The 22,537-nt window shown below is 33.8% G+C and overlaps 1 protein-coding gene across 1 annotated transcript in view; it reads right to left on the bottom strand.

The window, feature by feature from the left end:
* Positions 1-22,537, bottom strand: part of Cntn5 (contactin 5) — a 755,408-nt gene that overhangs the window by 66,697 nt on the left and 666,174 nt on the right. The window contains exon 15 of the mRNA XM_027930609.2: positions 22,020-22,140. Within this exon, the coding sequence (XP_027786410.2) occupies positions 22,020-22,140 (121 nt within the window). The remainder of the gene's footprint in view (positions 1-22,019; positions 22,141-22,537) is intronic.

Raw genomic sequence — 22,537 nt, 5'->3', positions numbered from 1 at the left:
GGCAAAGTGAGGGAAGAGGCCTTCAGCTGATGCTGGCATCTGCATGAGAAACCTTAGGCATGAACTGCCTAGCAGTGTCCATTGGCTGCCTAAACCATGAAAGCAAGGAGTAGATGGATTTTTGAAGCTACTAATTTTTGTCGCAGCAATGGCTAATTGGAATAGGCTTCAAAATGCCTTGTTTTGACAATTTGCCAACAAATTCATTTATTAAGCTGTTCTGTAGTGCTTCATTTCATATATTCTAATTATTCATCTCTTCAAAGGAAATTTATTAACAACTGCCTATGGGAAGTCTGAGAAACACTGAAGAAACAACTATTGAAAAATTCACCTTTCTGAGCATTAAATTTCTAAAAATGTTGATTGGCTCTCTTAAAAAGTAAAGATATATTTTTAATAATGGGTACTAATTACTATAAAGCTTTGGCTGGAAAAATATGTTCTTGGAAATTTACAACATAATAAAGCTTTAAGTTCTTTTTATTTTATGTGTCTATTTGCCAAAATGTGGTCCTTAGCAAAATAATCAGTGACAGGGATAAAAATTTATGTACCCAGGATACTGATTATGGCTGTACAATTATTTATAATTATAAACCATTCTAAACAACTAATTGTCTAATAATCATATAATGTTTAAATTATAAATTCTTATGATAAACTACTAGGGTTCCATTAAGCTGTCTAGTATTAAAGGCTATTTAATAACATGCAGAATGTTCATAATTTAATAAGTGAATAAAATGGATTACATAATTGCATGTAAATATGAACGTTATCAGTTGTAATGTGACAAATATGCAACAGAAATACTGGAGAAAAATAAATCATTACTTGGATATGGGGTTAGATGATTTAAACCTTATTCATATTTGTTTGGGTCTTCTAAGTCTATAATAAGCATATATTAATTCTAAAATTATTTAAAAAATTATTTTAGAGAAAGTTTCTATATTGTGATGTGTTAAGTGCTTTCCTAAGGATATTCAATTAGACTAAACAAACATTCACTGAGTGTCTAGTAGTGTGTACCACTGTGAGCAACTACGGGAGGTGGCAAAGGGGAAGTGGTTGCCGAAGGATAAGATGGGGTTTTGGCCATGTGTTAAAATCCAGTGGCAGAGACCCATCTTTCATTAAAAAAAGTGCTTTAAAAATGTATTTCATATCATGATAATACTTGTTACATTGGTTATAATTATTTTTCTGTAATTTCCACTCAACATGGTACTTGACATATATTAGATCCTTAAGAAATATTTGCAAATGATAAGGCAGGAAAAGTGAAGGAAGAAGAGGAAGAGTTATATTTTGAATTTGTAATGTTATATAACTATAAATAAGATGTTTTAAGGGATGGGGTTGTGGCTCAGTGGTAGAGTTCTCGCCTCGCACGTGTGAGGCCCTGGGTTCCATCCTCAGCACCACATGAAAATAAATAAATAAAAATAAAGGTATTGTATCCAACCACAACTAAAAAATAGTTCGAAAGATGTTTTAAAATAAAATATTAGACAAAGATGCTATATAATAAAATATTTTTGTTAAATTATTAGCATAGTGATTTTTTTTCATGTTTAAAATGGCAATACTAATGAAAGAATAGCTACATATGAAGAAAACAATGTGCTTTAATAGTAAGGTTTATTAGAACTTAGAGTTTTATAACCTGTAGACAGATAATTTTTCAAAATCCTTGTAAATATGAAAGATTTATGAAGAGATTACTGTAATGATACTCCTAAAAAAATACTGGTGGTGTTATTTACCTCCTAAAAATCATATTTTTTTTAACCATAGTAATAATGAAAAGAAACTATCGTTATTACATTTGTCTTGGCTTATCTATGATGTACTCCTGGGGAAATATTTTTAGATACTATATACTGAGTGCTTCCTTTGTAGATTTATAGCTTCCTTTGTATATTTAGTAGACAATATTTTGTTTTTAATACCTGTTAATAATGGTCCTATTTTTACCATCTTTTGACTTAAACAATCAGGCAATAAAAGTTTTCTTAAAAGCATGTTGACATCTTTGAACGTAGATTGGGAGACACATATCTCAATGGCGACAAATGGTGGCAGCAGTAGTATCTGCATCTGATACAGATGCCATCCATTTAGCAAAAATCTCATTACATGCTATACATAGCTGTAATGATTCAGTGTCAGATGGGCAATAATCTGGAATGTTTTTTTTTTTCTCCCCAGGGACAATGCTATTATGTAGAATCAGTAAAATAAATATTTATTGGAAAATAGAAAATTTAGAAAAAACAGGCATAGTCTGTTCATATCTTCATGTTGAGCATTACAGAGCAAATGACGGTCCCCAAAACCCTCAGTGAAGGTTCTGCCCAGTACTGCCATCAGATGGCCAGCAGATCTACTCATTCTAGTGACCTAATGTTCAGTTACAAAATTTTCTTTTGTTGAGGAGCCATTGCCTTTAAAGCTGTAAAATGAATTAGATACATTTCTCCTTTAACCTCTAACATGGTGATTATCATACTGGAGACCTGAAACAAGGACCTGAGGCTTCATAGACTAATTCATCAGCATTGCAGATTCTCGGAATTTTTAACTTAACTGAAGTCATCTAGTTCAATTATTATTATTTTCAGATAAGGAAGGGAGTACCTGAGACAAAATGTCTCAAAGACATTGAAAGTATCTTCCTGCTTTTTGGGGTAAGGATTGGCTATAAAAACATGAAGTAGGGATAGGTTTTAGTCTTGACAACCAGTCACATTGGTCCATTTACTACAGTGTGGTAGCAATGAGCTCTGTACTGACTACTTCTGATAATATTGCTGGCACTCCCTATCTACCACTAGTTGTTCACTTAGAGTTCTTGTGGTGTGAGCATCTGACCCTTCAGGAAGAACACTGAGGGACCTCCTGCTAATGTTGAGGCTGACTCCCAAGCCAAGAAATATTTCTGGCTTTTTCTCATCTAGATAAGGTCATGTTCTCTGCCTGATTCTAAGACTTACTGATTCAACAAATTTCCCTATTGTGAAACATTTATTACCTTCTAAATGTATTCAATTTGTTTTCATGTTTATTTGATTTGAGGGACTCTCCTCTTGATTTCGTCATGCAGGAATTTTAGAAGTAAAATTAAAGTTTGTTAGAATTCAAAATATTTAAGGAAACTTTGTTTTATATCACTTAAAACTGAAGTGAAAATTTGGAACTAAATATGCTGTATTGTTCTAAATTTGTTCTATTATTAAGCCTGTCAATAATTCTCCAGGGCAGATGTCTTTTCTAAACACATCCAGAAATATGCAGTAGAAAGGAAGGGAGCAGCATGTCAGTTAAAATGGAAGTAAAGTCCTTCAGCTGTCCTTCTAACATGAAATGAAGAGGAGGCTTAGTGACTGTCCAGAACACAGATGAATAAAATCAATAATTCAGACTACAAGGAATATATATATATATATATATATATATATATATATATATATATATATAAATAATATTTTTATCATGCATGTAACTCATCTCCAGTGAACCATCCACTACAGAGATCTACTTTCTGTAGACCCAATTGAAAAGGCCATATGTAAACATCAAAATATTTCAATAAAAAGTAATATTTAATCAACAATGTGACTAGATTAACAACTGGTTGTTGAGGTTTCTACCAAATTATGAGGAATTATAGTATGCCCCTATATAGGAAGTATGGTATTATTGACAGAATATTTTTATGTAAGAAAATATCTCCTGATATACTCTTGACATACTGGGATGGCTAAGTCCAACCCCAGGCAGAATGAAATCATTTCTTCTTTGTCCTCATTAGATACCTTCTTACAACCATTGTGTCTCATGAAGCCTGGGTGTTTTTTTTTTTTTTAGGTTTATTTACTGTTATAACTTAAGTGAAACTTTCCTAACGTTTTGAATCCTGTCTGTGTAACTTGTCCCTCAGCATGAAATTCTGGCCCCTCCTCACTTTGCCTATTTAACAGCTGAACGCTTCATATTTCAAATCTCTGCTCAAGTTTCACTTCCTTAGGGAAATCTTTCTGACCACCTTGATAGGTAAATTTACTGTATTTTATATATTCATTGTACCCATATACTTTTCATCCATAGTTGAAATAAAAATTGAAATCTTTTTTACTTATGTGATAATTTTATTAATGGGGGCTCTCCTCTTTAGCCTGTAGGTACAAGTGGGCTGGAATTGTGTTCTGAATTTATTTCACTACTGTCTTCCTAGTACTTAGGACACTGCTTAAAACACAATGTGTTACAATACAGATTTGTAATAAAGGATTGAATAATTTTTATTAACAGATTAGTATAGCTGTTGACTTAATATTTGTATCTTTTCACTGGATATCAAAATATGAAAAAGTATTGCATATTTACAAATTATATAGCACTATTCTAAAAGAACACCCTCTCATTCATATATAAATATATATATATATATATATATATAATGATAGATATATAAAATATATGTACACATATATTTTATATATCTCATATTGCTTTTTAATCTTTCTTAAATGCCACTAATTAGATACTAACCTGTCTATGGTATATTTCTTTTAAAAAGGAGGAGGAGGCTGTTCATGTCTTTCAAACTTTGATTTTGATGAGCAATGAAAATGAAATTTCTGTGCTGTTTGTAAAGAAAATGTGGATTTTCTGAGCTTTACCTAAAACTACTGAATTTCAATTTCAATGATTAGAGCTTAAGAAAGTATATTTTGTATAAGATGTTTAGGAAATTTTTATGTATGTATTTCAAGAAAAAATGATCTATAGAATAAAAGAGTTGTACAAAGAATCAGAAAAATTTTATTATAGTCCTGACTCTTTACTGTAAAAGCTTTAGCTCCTTGGGCAGATTTTTGAAATTCATTAAGTCTCAAATTTCTTACATTATATAGAGAGGATGATAATACTAGTCTTATTGTGAGTACCATGTAGGGTAACACATGTAAAAAGTGGTAAATGACTGCAATACTAGCACTAACTTGGCCTCTCACTACTTGGTAATTTTGACAATATCAACTTCACAAGGCATTTCTTTCCAATGAAAGCAAGAACTCATGTACCACATGTGATTTCATCTAAATAAATGTGGAAAGATATGTAACTTTGAAAACAACAAAAATGTACTATCAGCAAATTCAATATTTTATTGGGAGGGTGGAAATAGGAAAGATGGTAGAATGAATTGGACATAACTTTCTTATGTTGTATGTGAATATACAACCAGTGTAACTCCACATCATATACAACCACAAGAATGGGAAATTATACTCCATGTACATATACTATACCAAAATACACTCTGCTATCATGTATATCTAAACAGAATATGAAGTCTTAGAAAGTTCAGGCAACTCACCTAAAATTGGTACATAATACTACAAAAGTGGGTTCAGATTTGAGTCTCATTTTTATTTGCATTTATAACTTAGTTTTAACTCCTTGTTATTCATTGTCATGTAGCACTATTTCAAATAATTCAGCAAAGACAGAACACATAGATTTCAGAAGATTAAAAGTTACGAGCAGAGACAAATGATTTTTTTTTCAACTGAGAATGAATTTATAGGTAGAAAAGGCATGTTAGAGATGAAATGGTCTTTGTGGTTGACTCCCTGTCATTCATTTTACCTATCCCAGCGTTCTGTTGGTAATTACCTCTTTTTCCTCCTTCCCATTATCTAGGTTACCCTGATTAGTCTGTCAGTCTTGACACTCTCATCAATCAATCTAGTGATTGGTTTAGACCTAGCTTCCAGAATCAATCAGATCAGGGTAATCTTAGAGCAATGGGTGTTGGTTCAGGAGTAAGAACATGATCTAAACTGGTATGACCAGATGAAGGGGTGGACATTCATTGTATAGTTGGGGGAGAGAGGCTAGTAGCTTCTGTTGTATGTGAATAAGGAAACATTGAGATTCTTATGCCTGTCAATCAGCCTATTTCATGATATTACATAATAGATGACAGAGTGAAGAGATGGAAGTACCATGGTGTTAAAGAAAAAGTTGATATTCTGAATCAGCCAATTTAACCTGCTTTAAACTTTCTGTCATCAGTCAATATATTTCCTAATTTTTAAGACAATTTGAGTTAGGTTTTGTAGTACTTGCAACTGGGAGCATTCTTGGATATAAACAATAGCTCAGAATTCCCTTGGTTTATGAAGGATCAAAACAGCAATAATTCCTTATTTTTATTAAAACTGGTTATATTATTATAAAAAACCTGAAAATGTTAGTCTTCAAAAGTATCTACTGCAAAGATACAGTTGTTGGAACTGAAAAATGACTGATTGATTGGAAAATAAAACCTATGGAACAGCTGACCAACTGGAAGCAGATAATTAGGTAAATACAAAATTGAAAGGAATTACTAAAATAGACTAAAATTTATAGGATAATGGAAACATCACTTTTGGATAGAGAACTCAGGCCCTTTAAAGATAAGAGTGCTATAAACAATGTATTCTTATGATCACAAACATTGACAAAGGATTAGAAATCCAAGAATTTAAAGCAAAATTAAAACCGCTCATTTTACAAATCTATATCAAACATTCTGTGTGTTTCTCATTGCTATTTTTAATCTTGAAAACTAACCATGAAAGAAAGAATCTGCTGTAGAAGGAAAAAGACAAAATGTCTACTTGACAACTTTGAGAGGTGAAGGCTGAGCAGAGGACAGCTGAGACTCACGTTCTCATGCATTTTCTAGCAATATGACTTGAGAATAAATTTTGCATCTCAGAGGAATGGCAAGTTCATTAGATGTGGAGGCTGGCGGGATGAGTTTTTCAGCAAAGACTCCAAGAAAACGGTTGCTATGGACTAATGTTCTAGATAGAAAAGGGGATTCTTTGTGTGTGTGTGTGTGTGTGTGTGCAGGGGGTGGTGTGGGGAAGTGAATAAGCAAATAAATATGCCCAAAGACTGAAAATTTCAAACTATTTTGAATCAAGACAGAAGATAGTTTAAGTTCAATCAGAGTAGCAGGGTTTATAAAGGTGGAGAAAAGTAGGCTGGGGAAGGCAATATCAGGGCTGTGAGTTTGAACTTCATTATGCAGGTAGTGAAGAACCAGGAAATGTTTCTGAACTGGAGGTAAGATCTTATAAAGAAGATTTAAGAGTAGAATGAAAGAATATTCTAAAATTTCATGCTTGAATAAATTGGTAGAATTGAGAGGGTAACTAGGGGAGTTTTTCTGAAGGTTTCTTTTTTTTTCAGTTTAAAGCAATTAAGTTTAAGTGGAATAAATTCTGATGACATTGGAATGCAGAGGTGGTAGGATGCTAGTTTGGAGCCAGAAGAGAGTTGAAATTTCAAGAATAGTCATCCTGGGCAATGTGATGAAGAGTCAAACATGAACAGTGATATTGCTGACCAGTATTGAGAATGAAAATGAAGTAAAATCTAGTGATGTTACAGGGACTGAGTTAATAACTGTTTCATTAGATTCTTTATCCCTTATCTCTGCTAATGATGAAATACAGGTGATACAGATTAAAAATAGACATAGACATGAGAGACATCAAAGAAGTCGGGAATTTCTGGTAGGAATTGAGTTAGGTGTAGCTGGTGACTACTGGAATAAAAGGAAATCCAGGTAAAAGAGGAAGACGCAATAAAGGTGGGGAGGCGGGCTGAGGTTGTAGCCTATTGGTGGAGCGCTTGCCTAGAACATGTGAAGCACTGGTTGGATTCTCAGCACCACATAAAAATAAACAAAGGCACTGTGTTCATGTACAACTAAAAATTAAAAAAAAAAAGATGGGGAGGCACCTACTGCAGAAGATTAAAGGAAGCTGTTAGAGGTTTCATGTCTCAAGTGTGATATTAATCTACAAATGGCAAGTTAGACCTAATATAGGTCCCCCGTAGCTGCAAATAGGGAAAAGGAGTAGGGTGCTGGCCTTTAGTTGGCTGATATATCAAATAATTTTTTAAAACTCCCTTCTTGAACTTATAATTTTAGAGGAACACATAGTCTTTTATTTAGCTTTCCTGTTTTATTTCTTTATCATATACTCCATGTATCCAGAATTCTGTGTGTGAATCATTCTTAGCCATTTGCATTTAGTTTTTTTTTTAGCTTTTAATTGGTGCATTATATTTATACATAATAGAGGAATTCACCATATCATATTTATACAAGTGCATAACATAATTTGATTGGTCACATTTCTCTGGTACCTATTTAAATCAATAGTTCTTATGAGAATGAGTATGTGTGTATGCATGTATGTTTTAAGAACTGAGTGGAAAGTAGAATGGAACTTTAAAAATGTCTGAAGGACTTACAGAGACAGGAGTGTTAAACTTCAGAGAATTCCTGAAAACTCTCACCACAGCATTTTTATCTATTTCACTGTATCTGTGCCTATACTTTATTGACATAGGATATGGCAATATGTATAATATTAAATGCCTGTTACTATTGTTCATTCAATTATTATGCCATCTTCTCTCCATTCTTCCCTACTTATCTCACTGGTAAAATTTAATCTCTTTGGGGGAAAGTATTCCATATCCATTCACTCATACATTTAATTATTTGTTCAATAGTATTGAGAAACATTACCCTGTGCTGAACCCTGGGGCTAAGGGAGCAAATGGGAAGGAAGTTTCCCACTCTTATGACATCTACAATTATGGTGAGGAAAAGGAAGTAAATAAATGAATGAGATCATTTTAGATAGTAATAAATGCAATGAAGAAAGCAAAATGAAGTGAGCATCAGGTGTTGGGGGGCACATTAGAGAAAGCTGAGGAATAAATAAAGAGTTAGCCATGTAAATATAATGAACACTTTTTTGGGAATAAAATTCCGAATTACTAATGAGTACAGCATGTCCAAGGAACAGAAAACTGTTGTGGTTACAGAATGGTTAAGTAAGAGGATGGAGAAAGATGATAATGTTGGAAATATCAACTGGTGCCATATAATAGAGGGATTTGAAGGTAAGAGTAAGGAATTTGGATCTTAGAATAAGAGGGACTTGGAAGTCATTGGATAGCATAGGGGAAAGCCAAGGGAATAAAGTCTTGAAAACCAAGGACGAAAAGTCTGCTGGAATCCCTCAGAGGCTGTAGAAAGCCTTTGTGCAAAGTCTTTTAAAATTGTTAAAAAAATGTGTGCATTTTTTCTTTTCCATAGGGCTTTGTAACAAATGTCAACTGTGATGGTTCATCAAGTCACTTTTGGAAGATGGTATCATCATAGAGTTGTTGCTTAGTAGATGTCAGCGTGGTGTCAGTGACATTGGCCCTCTCTGAGGATTCTTTGGTTGCTGGTCTCTTGCAATCTTACTTAGAACATGATGCTTCTTCTATTTGTAGGCAAAAATTTTAAAAAAAGATATTACCCACTCCCCCCACACCAGTCTTATAAGACTAGAAATTAATGCATTAGTCCTAAATTTAATTTTACAGCATGCAGTTGTCACTGGAAGGCTGAACTCTGACTCAGGCTATATGGAGCTATGTGATTGATTCAGACTAGTAGGTTGTAGGATAAAATGACTTGTGTCATTTTTGACTGAAGCATTTAATTGCCAATGTAACAGTCTCCAGAGCATCATGTTTAAAATCTTTATTAAAGAATTTCCTTGTTTCATTTTTAGAAAAATACAAACACTTCCTGGTCAATTATCACAAACATCAGGTGAAAGGTAAATTAACCAACAATTCCAGGAGGTGAAGTAGGCATAAATATTTAATGTAGTTTTACACGAGTTGAGTTGCATACACTTTATTCCAATATAAAAGTAATACTGTCCATCCATCCAGGGTGATCTTTCTGAAATGGAAAATAGATATTTGAGTCTATTGTACAAACCGTCAAGAATAATTAAAAATTCAAGCAATCCACATGTTATTCTGAAATTCATTTATTAAAGTAGGATTACATAAATTCTAAGAACAGATCAGTAAAGAAATCCTGTAGGAAAGTTCCATATGAGGTGCTAAAATATGCAAGGTACCATGTTTCTGCACAGCTTTCTATAAATCCAATGTTGGGTTGCCGTGTATGGCTCATTATGATTCTGCAATGCAGATTAAGAAAATCATGGAAATGAGTAATTTATAGATATCCCTGTGATTTACTTTCACAAACATACTATGAGAGAAATTTGGAATCATTGTTTTCATTGAAAAACTAGGGCAACACATTTATAAGGCCATTTTCCTTAGGATAAGTATACACTTGACAATACTATGGACTAAACTCTAAGTGGGACACTGGATTTAATGTTTTTTTTTTTTTTCCTAAAGTATAAATTTTTATTTGTTCTCACTTATTTAGATTTTCTTTCATATTTTTTTTTCTGGAAAGCAACATGAAAGCATATTTATCATGGTCTTAGAAATGAACAAGAGTTGACAAACATGTATCTAGGATCTGTAATTTCATATTTTTACTAATTAAACAAATCAGTAGTCCTCAAATGACTTAAAAAAGAAGAAGAAATATTACTCCCTGAGTGCTTAACTTATCCAAAAATGACTGAGCCATAATGGAGAGAGGGCTGTCTCAGTGTTCTTCGGTGACTGCTGGTTTATACTCTCAGGATTTTGGTATGCAACTGTAGAAAGAGCATTTACCAATAGATCTCAAAACAGGCTAAAAGATGGCTACTTTCATATGGTGATAGTAATCTTGGTAAAATCCTGATGCCACCATATAACTCATTTGGAGAAATGAAGACATAAGATCTTCAGATGCACTTAAATAGAGCAGTCTTCAGACTGCATAATCTGAAACAGATGTTCCCTATAACAGATGGATTACAGGAAGAGTCTGTTCACTGGGTATGATCAATGTTGCTTTTTAGCTTGACAACATTCTGTGAGATGAGGTTTTGATGTGAATATATGTGCATTATTTCACTGATACACATATCAGGTGATAAAATGTTTATAACAGTGATTAGGTATTAAAAATGAAGTTTACTAATAATAGGTTTATTTCTTGAGTTGGCATAAAAGAAATAATTATATGAACCAATAACCTCCTGAACAAAACATGTAATTTAAACAGACTTGCTTTATGCCATAGTTTTCTGTGATTAATGAACACTTAACCAAATCAGAATGCTGTCAAAAGAGAATGCTGGCACTTCAGTGTAGATAATTATGTGATTTTCAAATAAAAAAAAAATCCTCTTTGTGATTTTATATTTTTGACCAAGAAGACTTTAAAATTTAAGATATAATTCAAGAGAAATGTCAAAGTCACTCATTCTATTTGGTTTCATTTTTTGTAACATGAGTATTTTATGTGCCAATTCCATTTCACATTTACTTTCAAGCCTTTTAGTTTTCTTGGAGGTGGTGAGAAAGGCATTCTGCTGATTTTTACATTGCTTCCTTGCCCACTCAACTGAAGGTATGGGGCTATTTTATGCAAACACTCCTAGTATGAATATTAATATCTTATGAATATGTATAAATTTAACTGTTTCTTAGTTGTGTTTTATTGTAAATGTATTTGAAACACTGCAGACAGGAAGGAGATGATGTCAAAATGCCTTCTATCACTGAACAGGGTGAACAAAACAATCAGAATACTATTGGCTATTCAGTCAATAGATAATGAACTAGGGTCTCCCTTTAAATGTAGACCATTTTCCTGACCACACAAACTATGAAGAGCAACGGTTCAACTCCTTAATCCTAAAGATAAGGAAAATGAAAATTCTTCCTAAAATTAAGACTTTCAATAATATCTATAATTTACAGAGAAGCATTCTATTATTTGAAATTTCATTCTCATTTAAAATAGCAAATTAAATATTATTATCCTCCCTTTTATATGAGGAGGCTAAATCCCAAAGAAGTCAAATAACTCATCCATGGTATGCTTTACTGTCCAGAGTGAGAAAAATCCTGGCCCGGGGCATTTTTCTAATGTGACCATGTGTTGGTTGGGTCAACATATTATTATAGGGATTTTAAACAATTTGAGTTGTTTTTAAATTAGGCTATTGAGATTCAACTAACATGTACTGAATACCAGCACTGAATTAGGTCCAGTGCTCAAGCAGATATAAGACTTTTTTTCCCCCCAAATTCAGCATAAATACAGCCAACCTTTCTCCACTAGTTTTTGTCAACATATAACCTGAGATAGAACACTGTATCTCATCTTTGCAGGGCCTATACTTTTGAAGCTAATAGAGGTTATTCTCTATTTTAATGAATTTTCTTTTCTGAAGCTAGGAGCTAGTTTTTCATTTTTCCCTGTTTCAAGGCATCTCAGCAGATCTGCATGTTTCTAAAGGAAAAAAAAAAAAATGCTTATCTACTTAACAGAGAGAGTAGAAACCTACTTACTCATGACTGCCAATCATTATGTGTTATGTGTCAAATTAGATTTTTCTCATACTTGCTAAGCACTAATGTAAATACATTTTAATTAAAAAAAAAACAGCTTTTCTTTGAAAGATTTTACCAAGAGCAAGTAATATTTTTTCTTGGCATTTATAGACATCATCTGGTGTTCAGTCTCCCCTACCCCAGCCCCCCCCACACACACTCTTTCACCTCACTTGCTCTAACTCATTAGAGAGCTAATTGTCTTTGTAATTCCAAATTAAGGAGTACTTAGTGAAACGAAGACATTACCTTTGCCAGGTGTTTGGGAGGACAAAATTCAATCTGCAATAAAAGTCAAGAGAAGTTTTTTCTGATCAGTGCTAGTCCTTTTTGTTTTCAATACTTGGATTTTGTATTGTTCAATGAAGAATATGAGACCAGGCTACATAATGTATGGTGTTACCTAAAATCAAGAAAACAATTAAAAATTGAGCATCTTGGAACATAGACTAAAATCAAACAAAATTTCTGAATAGAGACTGAAGTAAACTTACCAATTTTCCCTTTATTCTTGAAGATGTGACCTGGCATTGGTTGACACTCAGCAAAACTTGTACTTGGAGCTTGACTCTTGGTGACCACATTAGGGTTATCAAAAATGGGCTGTACAGTATGAATATGCTCTATAAGACCTTATGTTTCAGGTTTCACAAAATACTACTCAAACTTAAAAACCACACTAGAACAGTATAGGTGACAGTCACAGGAAATAGAATGTATTCAGAAAAAAAACAGGCCAGTTTTACATGTGATTGGCAATTGGGTAATCTTGTCTATACAAAGTATATGAAAAGTGAATAAATAGGATGATTTTCCCCCCAAACTTTTCAAACAAGCAAATTAATAGACAGATACAAATTCCTTTCTATATTTTGCTCATGTAATATTGGTGTGGTTAAAACCATCTTATTTAATGTTAAAGACTGTTTTGTTTTTATGACTCATGGTATAATTTACCTATACTTGGGCAGGAAACACATCCAAGTGTTGAAAGAACTGTAGCAGTTGGAGTGAATATCAAGTACTTTCTAAAGCACCTGGGAGTTTTGTTCTTGCCTCATAATTGTAGGGTTTGCAAGAAAGTTTAAAATGAGAGAATAAAAAGCAACCATACAGAAAGAGATCTATTATTTATAGGTGCTTAATATTTCCAAAGGTGTCTTGTGCAGAAGTGATTATTTGTTTCTGTTGAAACCCCAGGGCATCTACATAAAAAGCTCTACAAGATTCTGAAAAAAAAAAACAGTCATCTGAATTTATCATTTTAGATGATTGGCAAGACGTGGGGTAAGAAGTCCAGACAGTAAGGTTAGTGACTATTCACATCAAGATGTAGAATAAAGTGGTGCCCAATGATGCCATCTGTGATCACATGGGCAAAGATTAGGTACTACAGAGGATTAGAAAATGTGAGGCCTTCAAACAGGTGAATGGGCATGAAAAAGTGCTGCATTTGCAAACTTATATGGAGTGACTGTTCTTCTCTTTCTTGGTTCAGTCATTGCATTTCCTGTAAGATTCTGCCAGCCTTTCATCTCTTTGATAAAAATTCCAACTACTAGGCAAAGCTTGTCACTCCATGCTGGTTTCTTACTGTAGTCCTTCCTTCTTTTGTGCCCTCCTCCCTCTTTCCCTCTCTTTCTTTCTTGTCTTCCACAGTTATTAACATTTCAGGAATTATAATGTATCAGGAACTGAGTGAATCTAGAGGACACAATGTTGAAGAGATAGAAACGACCTGACACTTGACAGGGAAAGAGGTACAAAATACTAGCTCAAAGCCAGCCCATCTGGGCTCTCCTCACTATTCTTTATCTGTCAAGGTGACATTCAATAAGTTCCTAAACCTCTCTGTGTCTTGATTTCCTTACCTGCAGATTAGAACTAAAAGTAGTACCTTTCTCACATTGTGTCTACATAACATGCTAAATGGATGAAGTGAAATAATTCATATGGAGTCTTTAACACAGTGCTTGACATTTGGAGGAACTTAGTAAACGTTAGCTGAATTTTAAAATAATTATTACTAATAGGGCTTATAGTCAGAGCAAACCATGCTGCCCATATACTGGTAAGAGCATTACTCATATTGTGATGTAAAAAGACATGTTCCTCCATATCATATGTTGTCCATGGTTAGCTGGTTAGCTCTGTGCCTGCCACACATTGAATGCTCTATAAATGTTTGATGAATATGTACTGATTGAAGAATGAGTGAGGTTCAAATAAAACCACCTGCCCAAAGTCATTCTGTAAGAGATGTGTGTGTGTGGGTCTCTATCTGACTTTAAATCTTCTGATTTTCTTAAGATTATGCACTGCCTTCACACAATATTGCTTGCCTCTCCATCTGCTGTAATTTGGATATTACATTCATCATCCATGGAATTTACCCTTGCCAAGTTCATCAGTGACTTCAGAATCACTCTATTCAGTGGTATATATTATTTCTTATTTTACTTGTTTTTTTTTTTACTCTGTTGCATGGGAATTACCTTCTCTCTCTGTTCAAATGATATGATTTATTTGTATTTTTCTCCTAGTATCTGTCACTGGCAGCCATTTCACAATCTCCTTTGCAAATCCCTCCTCCTCTTTATCATGATACTTCAGTACTTCCCAGGATTTTATTACCAGCATTTCCCTTATTTTTCACATGCTACTTTGTAATTTCATTCCCTTTTGACTCTAATATGCTGACAGTGCCCAAATCTACATATCAACTCCAATGTTTCTCTTCTGACCTCCACAGGCACAAACCTATTTGCTTATGGAGATTTGTCTCTGGAGAGCCTTAACTTAAATACTGTTCATTTACTTAGCATTCACTTTTCTCAGAGTCTTCCTGATTACGTGAATCTGATCATGAATGATCATGAGTAATGATTGTTTTCTTGGGTTGGGGCACATAGTTTATCATATAAACCAGGGCAGCTTTCGAAGTGAGGATGCCTCATAACCAAATACTCTGACACTGTAAGTATGACTTGGAACTGCCTCAGTCTGACCCAAGTAGGGGATCTGCCTCCCATTGACCATCTAAGCATTAAAACTGGCATTCATCTTTGCTTCCTCTTTCTTCTTTAGCATAGTCAATAGGTTGTCAGGTTCTGTAGATTTTATCTCCATACTATCTTTTGAGTCTATATCTCCTTTTCCCTACCCCTTATTTTCTTTTCCCAGGCCCTTGTTATTTCTCACCAGAATTACTGTACTGTGGCCTACTTATTCTATTAGGAAGCCACTGATCTGTAAAGCACTCTCTGAGGTTGTCCAAAGGATCTTCCTTTAGAGCATATCGGATCATGTTCCTTTCCTGATTGGTCCTTAAGTTTTAGCATAAAAGTTCCTTCTCATGGCATTAGAAAGCATTCATACACAATTCTATCTTACCATTTCTTCCTGTTGCATTCTAGAACTTTCCTGGTATAATGTAGGTACTCATTAAACAATGAACCCTACACACCAGGAATTTGCCTCAAGGTTACATAAATGGGAAGTGACAGTATTTTTGTATTATGATGTCTGCATAAGAAAAATAGGAGCTATCAGTGGAACAAATTACAGAGTGAAATGTGATTACCTTACAATTTTGACTCAAAATATTTATGATATAAAACCTCAGAATTTTTCTCAAAATGAGTAATGTCACAATCTTTGTTTCAAAATGCTGCCATCAAGAAACTTGAGAAAATCTGTCAGTTGATGTAAATACCAGTGTCTAAAAGAGAGGTTGGCTTCTTCTAGCAGGCACTCAGTATTTGTTGAGTGAACTAAATGCAAAATATTCAGTCTTCATCAGTATGTTGCCTGTATACAATAACAATTCATTTATTTGCTCTTATTGCATTTGCAGATATACATGTATGTGCATGAAAACTACTTCAATCATTTTGGTCATTCAGGTCACTTCAATTAACTATAACTTGAATGATCCAAACTAAAGTGGTGTAGGGAATCCAAATACCTGATTATCAAAATATGTTACCTTTTTAGTCTTTGTTAAAAAGTTCTAAATAAGCAAACAACCACATACAAAGTGTAACACAAATGAAACTAAACTGCTGTTCAATGTCTAAAAGAAATTTTATAGTTGTCAAGCAAACCAGTTTATGTGGACAGAGAATAAGCTAGTTAAAGAAGTGATTTGTTTAAGCTGTTTAAATTATCAAATTCTTGTGTAATAGTGAACTAATACTTCCACAGTGGTATAGGATAGTCCAATAAGACATTGCATTAAGGAGATTAATTTTCTTTAAGAGGGAGATACCTCTATTTTAAAGTATTGTTATTTTGTTTTTTGGTCCTGAGGATCAACCCAAGGCCCTCATACATGCTAGGCAAGTGCTCTATCCCTGAGCCACATTCCCAGCCCTGTTTTAAAGTTGTTTTTTTTTTTAATCAACTACATAACATATTTTTCTCTAAACATAAATTATTTGAAAATGTATGTTATTAATATTAACTAAGATTAAATTACACAGAAAACATTAGTCAGTGTCCTTTGATCTCTAAATACCAACATATTGGCAAACCCAGCTTTGCTTTAAGTAACTATTAGTTTTTTTCTTATTTGTGAAAGACTCTTGAGTCCAGATCATAACTCTATCATATAAAGGCCTGTGAATTTTCCAAGTATTATAAGCTCATTGTATATTAAATAAATATATAATTAGGAAAGAAAGACTTTTTACAGTCCATTTTCCAAAGATGCTTATGTAAATACATGTGCCTTTTTAAAGCTTGGAAGCTTTCAGAAGTGGCAAGGTACCAAAAATGGACAGGTATGTCAAGTTAGAATCTGCATAAATCATAAGATTAGTGCTGTGAGATGTGAAGATAGAGAACATAAATGCAGCTTTAATTCTTAAATCAATTAGTATGTTAGAGATACATTGATTTCACCAAGTTTTAGTTTCTCATTGTATTTCTGAAACTGATCATACATGCATTTTTCCAAGGGCAAAAAGAAAATTCTCAAATATTCCCTTTTTGCTAGTGAGAATCACAAGAAAAGAGAACATGAAGAGAATTTGTATAGTATTTAATCATGGGTTACCAAATTTTGGTTTCTATTCTGGTAGAAACTGGTATCTTTAGATACTTTTCAACTATTTGAAAACAAAATCATTTAAATTGGCATTAAATTGTCTAGTTTGGTAGTTTCATCTACCTTAGCATAGGTTTTTTGGAGTTAAAATTGAAATATAAATATTTTAAGACAGCAAAATCAAAACATGGCTTTTTGGGTGAAATAACTGTGTGTGTGTGTGTGTGTGTGTGAAAAAGCTCACAAAAACTTGTGATGAAAGGTTCAGTACTCTAATTTTATAAATGAGAAAACTTCTGTTTTCTATAATTTATTCCTTCCCCTTGCTAAAGTTTTTGTTGTTGCTGCTGTTCTGTAGAGGAATACCTAATTTAACAGCTATGGAGGCCAACTTTATGTGTTTAATCTTACAGTTTCAGGGGGCCCTGTGCTTTGATTAATGTCTTACTATGCTAAAATTTTTACTAATTTTTAAGAAGTAGCCTCACATTTTCATTTTGTACTGAGCCCCTCCAATTGTGCATATGGACCCATTGCAGACTTATTTTCATAATCTCTTATTATGTCCCTGAAACTTACCTGGGGGCACTTCTCTGGTCTTTCTCACCCCACTTACAAAAATGTCTCTCATTCTCTAGTAGACTAGAAAATGCTGAGCCTCCTAAAGTTTCTTCCTATTTTTGATCTGAGTGTTGACATTAGTGCAGGATGAAGAGCCAGGTGCTAAATGAATGGATAAATGAAAAGATGAACAGCAATTTATAAACAAATGCCTGTTGTCTTATTTCTTTGGCAAAAAAAGTCAAACTTTTTGTGGCTTCAAGTTTGTGCTGAAAAGTGACGAGGTGGTTTAGGAAAGATCAAACCAAAAATTTTCAAGGAAAAAATTCTTGGAAAGAATGAGTGGACTTGAATTGATTGGAAAGGTAGAGAAAATTAGACTGACAGGTAGAACTCTGCTAGGAATAAGAAGTGATGGGGTGGAGTCAGAGGCAGAGGGCTAAAAGCAGTTAGATATCTCCCAGCAGTTTGCATCCCAAGGAGGATTCATTCTTTTCAAATTCAAGTAAATACATGTTGGATTCATCTTGTAAGTTGTGATACAGGAAATAAAAACAGTCCAAGTTGAGGAAAGGCTGTGTATTCAGAGGAAACTTAGAGATTACTGATTCTTCTTTGCTTATTCTCAGAGTTTCTAGACCTAATGTTTTGCATTAAGAATAAGAATTATAAGGATATTTGAAGAGTGAATTTCTTATTGCTTCCTCTGCCTCTGAACAGAATAGAAAGAACTCAAGCTCTGGCTCCCACTTAGCCTAGCTTAGTTAAGCACATTTTATTCTTTAAACCATGATAGTTTTCTACTCTTCTATTTGCCTTGGGAAACACATTTCTGACATTGATTTCTATAAAATAATATAACAGAAAACAAACACTCCTTTCTCTAGAATCTTTTAAATTGTGTTTGATCACTTCTGATATTGCTTGAGAATATCAGTTCTTTACAAATGTGTATCCCCTTCAGGGAGGTTATCTCTGGATGGCTTACCTTCCTTTCCCTGGGTAACATGATACAGTCACTTATGGCACTGTCTACCCTTGCTTTCTCCATTGTTATTATAGCATACTTAAATAAGTGCTTGAAATTGTATGCAGATATACAGGTATAGCTTTAATTTCTTTTTATATCCAGAAGAAGATTCTTGTCAGATGTTCATTCACTCTCGTATGTCTCTCCAGATTGTGCATGGTGCTATGATAATGCTGGCTCACAGGGTGCTAAGTTTGTGAGAGCAAGTGATTTTATGCTTCAGCTGATTATTTATGGAAAATTCAGTTTTTAGATAATGATGATAATGGTGGAAGACAGGTGAATAATAGCACTGACATCCAAAAGCAAAATAAAGAAAAAGTGTGAACAATCATTTGAGGGAAAGATAGCCCTTAAGATACTTTATGGAGAGAGTAGCATGGAACACTCAATTCTAAACAAGCAATGGGGAGATCATGTCCTCCCCCCACTGAATGGCAATTTAGCGTGCTGGTGTGGCCAGATAAGAAGTGCAGGCTTTGGTAAGATGAACAAAAGAATGTTATAGTCAATCTTCAATTGGAGAGAAGACAACAAAAAGGAGCTTCTTTCTATCTAGGAGAGGAGAATATAGATATATTCCCCTGGTATTTCCACTGAAATAGAATCACAAGAATGTATTCCTCGCCAGCCAATTATTTTCCAAGTATGATCAACATTGAATGAAGTGAACTGCTCACTCTAACCAGTGTATTCTACAAACAGATGGTTGGAGTTTTCTTTACTGTTCCCATCTTCCTCTGATTCACATTTGAATAACTGTGTTTTAAAGGTTCTGATGCTAAAATTGTAGCAGTTATTTAAAAAGCTCAATCCAGAATGGTCAAGCTTTGGTCCTGCAGGCCTCCTCTAGAACATTGCCCTCAGTTTACAACTGAGGAGATTGGAGGAGAGGGAGAAAAATAGCTTGGCCAAGTAAAACTATTTTGAGTGTATATTTTGCAAGTCAATATTAAAAACAGCAACATTCAAGAATCTAAGTTCCTTCAATTATTAAGAGCTGTTAAATTTAATAATATTGTTAATAAAAACACCAGAACCCTTAGTTTAGTTTTTAAATTTGTCTGAGAGTGGCCAGGCAGAAGAAGAAATCTATTTTTCCTAATTTTGAAAAAAAGTAGTGCAAGTATATAATCGAAAATTGGCAACTTGATCAAACTCACTTCAAAGGAAAGCTTGAGCTGAATGCTACATGAATATTCAGACAATAGCAACCTGTTTGAAATTGCTATTGGGTATAATTCCAAAATTTATGCATTTTATCATCTCCTAGGCATAAAGCCAAAGGCTAAAAGAGCAGAACATGAAAAAGTTGAACTTGAATTATGTTCTAAACCCTGTTGAGTTTAATTTTACTTACAAAGCAGAATGTTAGTTTGCCACTTGAATTTGCCCCTTTTAGTCCTGTAAAAATACCTGGTTTCTTGTTATCAGTCTCTAAATTGCAGTATTCATTTGGAAAGCTCCAATTTTAGGAGCATCATTTTAAATTACTAGGCAAGTGCACACAATAAATACACATAATCTAAGACATACTGCAGCAAGAGAAGGCAATTCTATAAATTAGAGTACTGGGTGGTTTGCAGTTCCACGAGCCTTGTAACGTTGAAGGCACTAGGGGAAATTTTTAGTGGAATGAAATGTATTGAAAAAATGGGCACTTTAAAAAGTTGGTGTTTCATACTGTAATAGAATACACATTCTTGATGTAAATTTGGAGAAAATATCGAAACTGCTTTCTGAACAGAAACACACAAAAATTTGAATAAGTGCTATTCAGATACACACTTTTTAAAGCATTTTTCTTGAACCAATAATAGATGCACTACCAAAAATCAGTAAACATTTGGTGATACAATGAAGGGATTATTAAGTTCACTGTATGCCATTGTGTCTACCATACAAGAGTTTTTGTAATCATTCTTAAAAATAATTCTAAAATACTTCAGATGTATGTAAAGTCAGTTAATCTAAAACATAATTTCTTCCTATAGATTATAAAATTGTTACTTGTAGACAATGTACAAGGAATCTAAGCATGCAATACTCATGTCACTCAAAATGTGTTTGAACAAAATCGGAGAGGCACTGGGTAGTGTTCTGGTAATATTCTAGTCCTTATATCGTAGTTATCTGGTGTTCTTTTATTGGACACATGTATACTTATGAATTTAGAAAATGCCTGTAGATATATTGTACTTGAATATAAAACTAAAAGAAAAGGAAGGATGGAAGGAAAGAGGGATGGAAGGATGGAAAGAAGAAAAAAGTAAAGGGAGAAAGGAAGGAAAAGAGAAATATGCTAAGATCTGCATTTCTCACACTGGGGGACACTGTGCAAAACGAAATGAGTGTTCTGGTCATTTACTTAATTGAAATAAGACCTAGCTTCAGAGGATTGCAGAATTTGATGATCTGGCTTATAATTGGAAACCACTTAACTGTCATTTCTACACAGGGAGTCAGTATGTTGACATTTTCAGACTTTTAAAACATCCCTGTCACTTAACAATTGTAAATGTCACGATCTTACACATGCAGTTTTTCTGTTTTGGGAAGCCAGATTTAGAAGTTAGTGGAGGAAAATCAAATTCCACTAGCTTTGCATTTGTAAAACACACAAACACACAGTTTTATTTTTTTTTTCCTCTATAGTCCAATAATTGTCTTAGTATCTCTACTGTTTCGAGTTTATGCTTGGCAGTAAGTTGGTTTGACACTCAGTGATCACTTATTGCTAAGAGTGTTTTTGGACCCTGAAGTTGGATCTGTAGGTTTCGTCTGTTACTAAGGAACAGTTTTCCATGTAATCTCTTCAAAGGCAAAAGGTTAAGCAAAAATGACATATATTGTAAAATTGAAAGTAAAATGCATAGTACTGATGTGCTCAAAGTCCATGCATTTAAATTCCTTTGTATGATAATTTATGGTGATCATGTCTTCAGACTGCACTATTAGCATACTCACCCCTAACAAGAAGTTCTGCCTCATCTGACACACTGTCTGCTGTGGTCTGTACCCTGCAGCCATATCTCCCAGCATGCATCAGAAGGATGTTCCTGATCATTAAATCTGCAGAGGATGCTTGCTGAAAGAGGGATGAAGTGCCAGTTTAAAATGTTGCAAATCTGCCTAGTTCAAGGGGGGAACTTTGCATATTCAAAGGGCCCAATTTTGGCCTTACAATCTATATGACAACAATTCAGAAATCAAACATGCCCTACCTTAAGGAACACATGGAAGTTATGTTTTTAACAGTTGCTAATAAGGGTTTGAACATTTAATATTGCATATAATGATTTAGCAGCTAAGATATTGAAGAAATATTTAAATATGCACAAACAAACTCTTTAAAAATAGAAAAAATAATCAGTAAAATATATTGCTTTGTTATTCTGAGGCAGGGTGATTTTTGTGGCAAGAAAATTGCACTAAAAGGAATAGCAACTTTTGGGAAATTAGTTATGAGAAGGTAGCTGTCAAAG

Source organism: Marmota flaviventris, chromosome 9 (assembly GCF_047511675.1).
Source record: "Marmota flaviventris isolate mMarFla1 chromosome 9, mMarFla1.hap1, whole genome shotgun sequence".
In the NCBI taxonomy this organism is placed as follows: Eukaryota; Metazoa; Chordata; class Mammalia; order Rodentia; family Sciuridae; genus Marmota; species Marmota flaviventris.
Note: the sequence above shows the minus strand (reverse complement) of the source record. Positions and strands in the feature narration are given on the sequence as shown.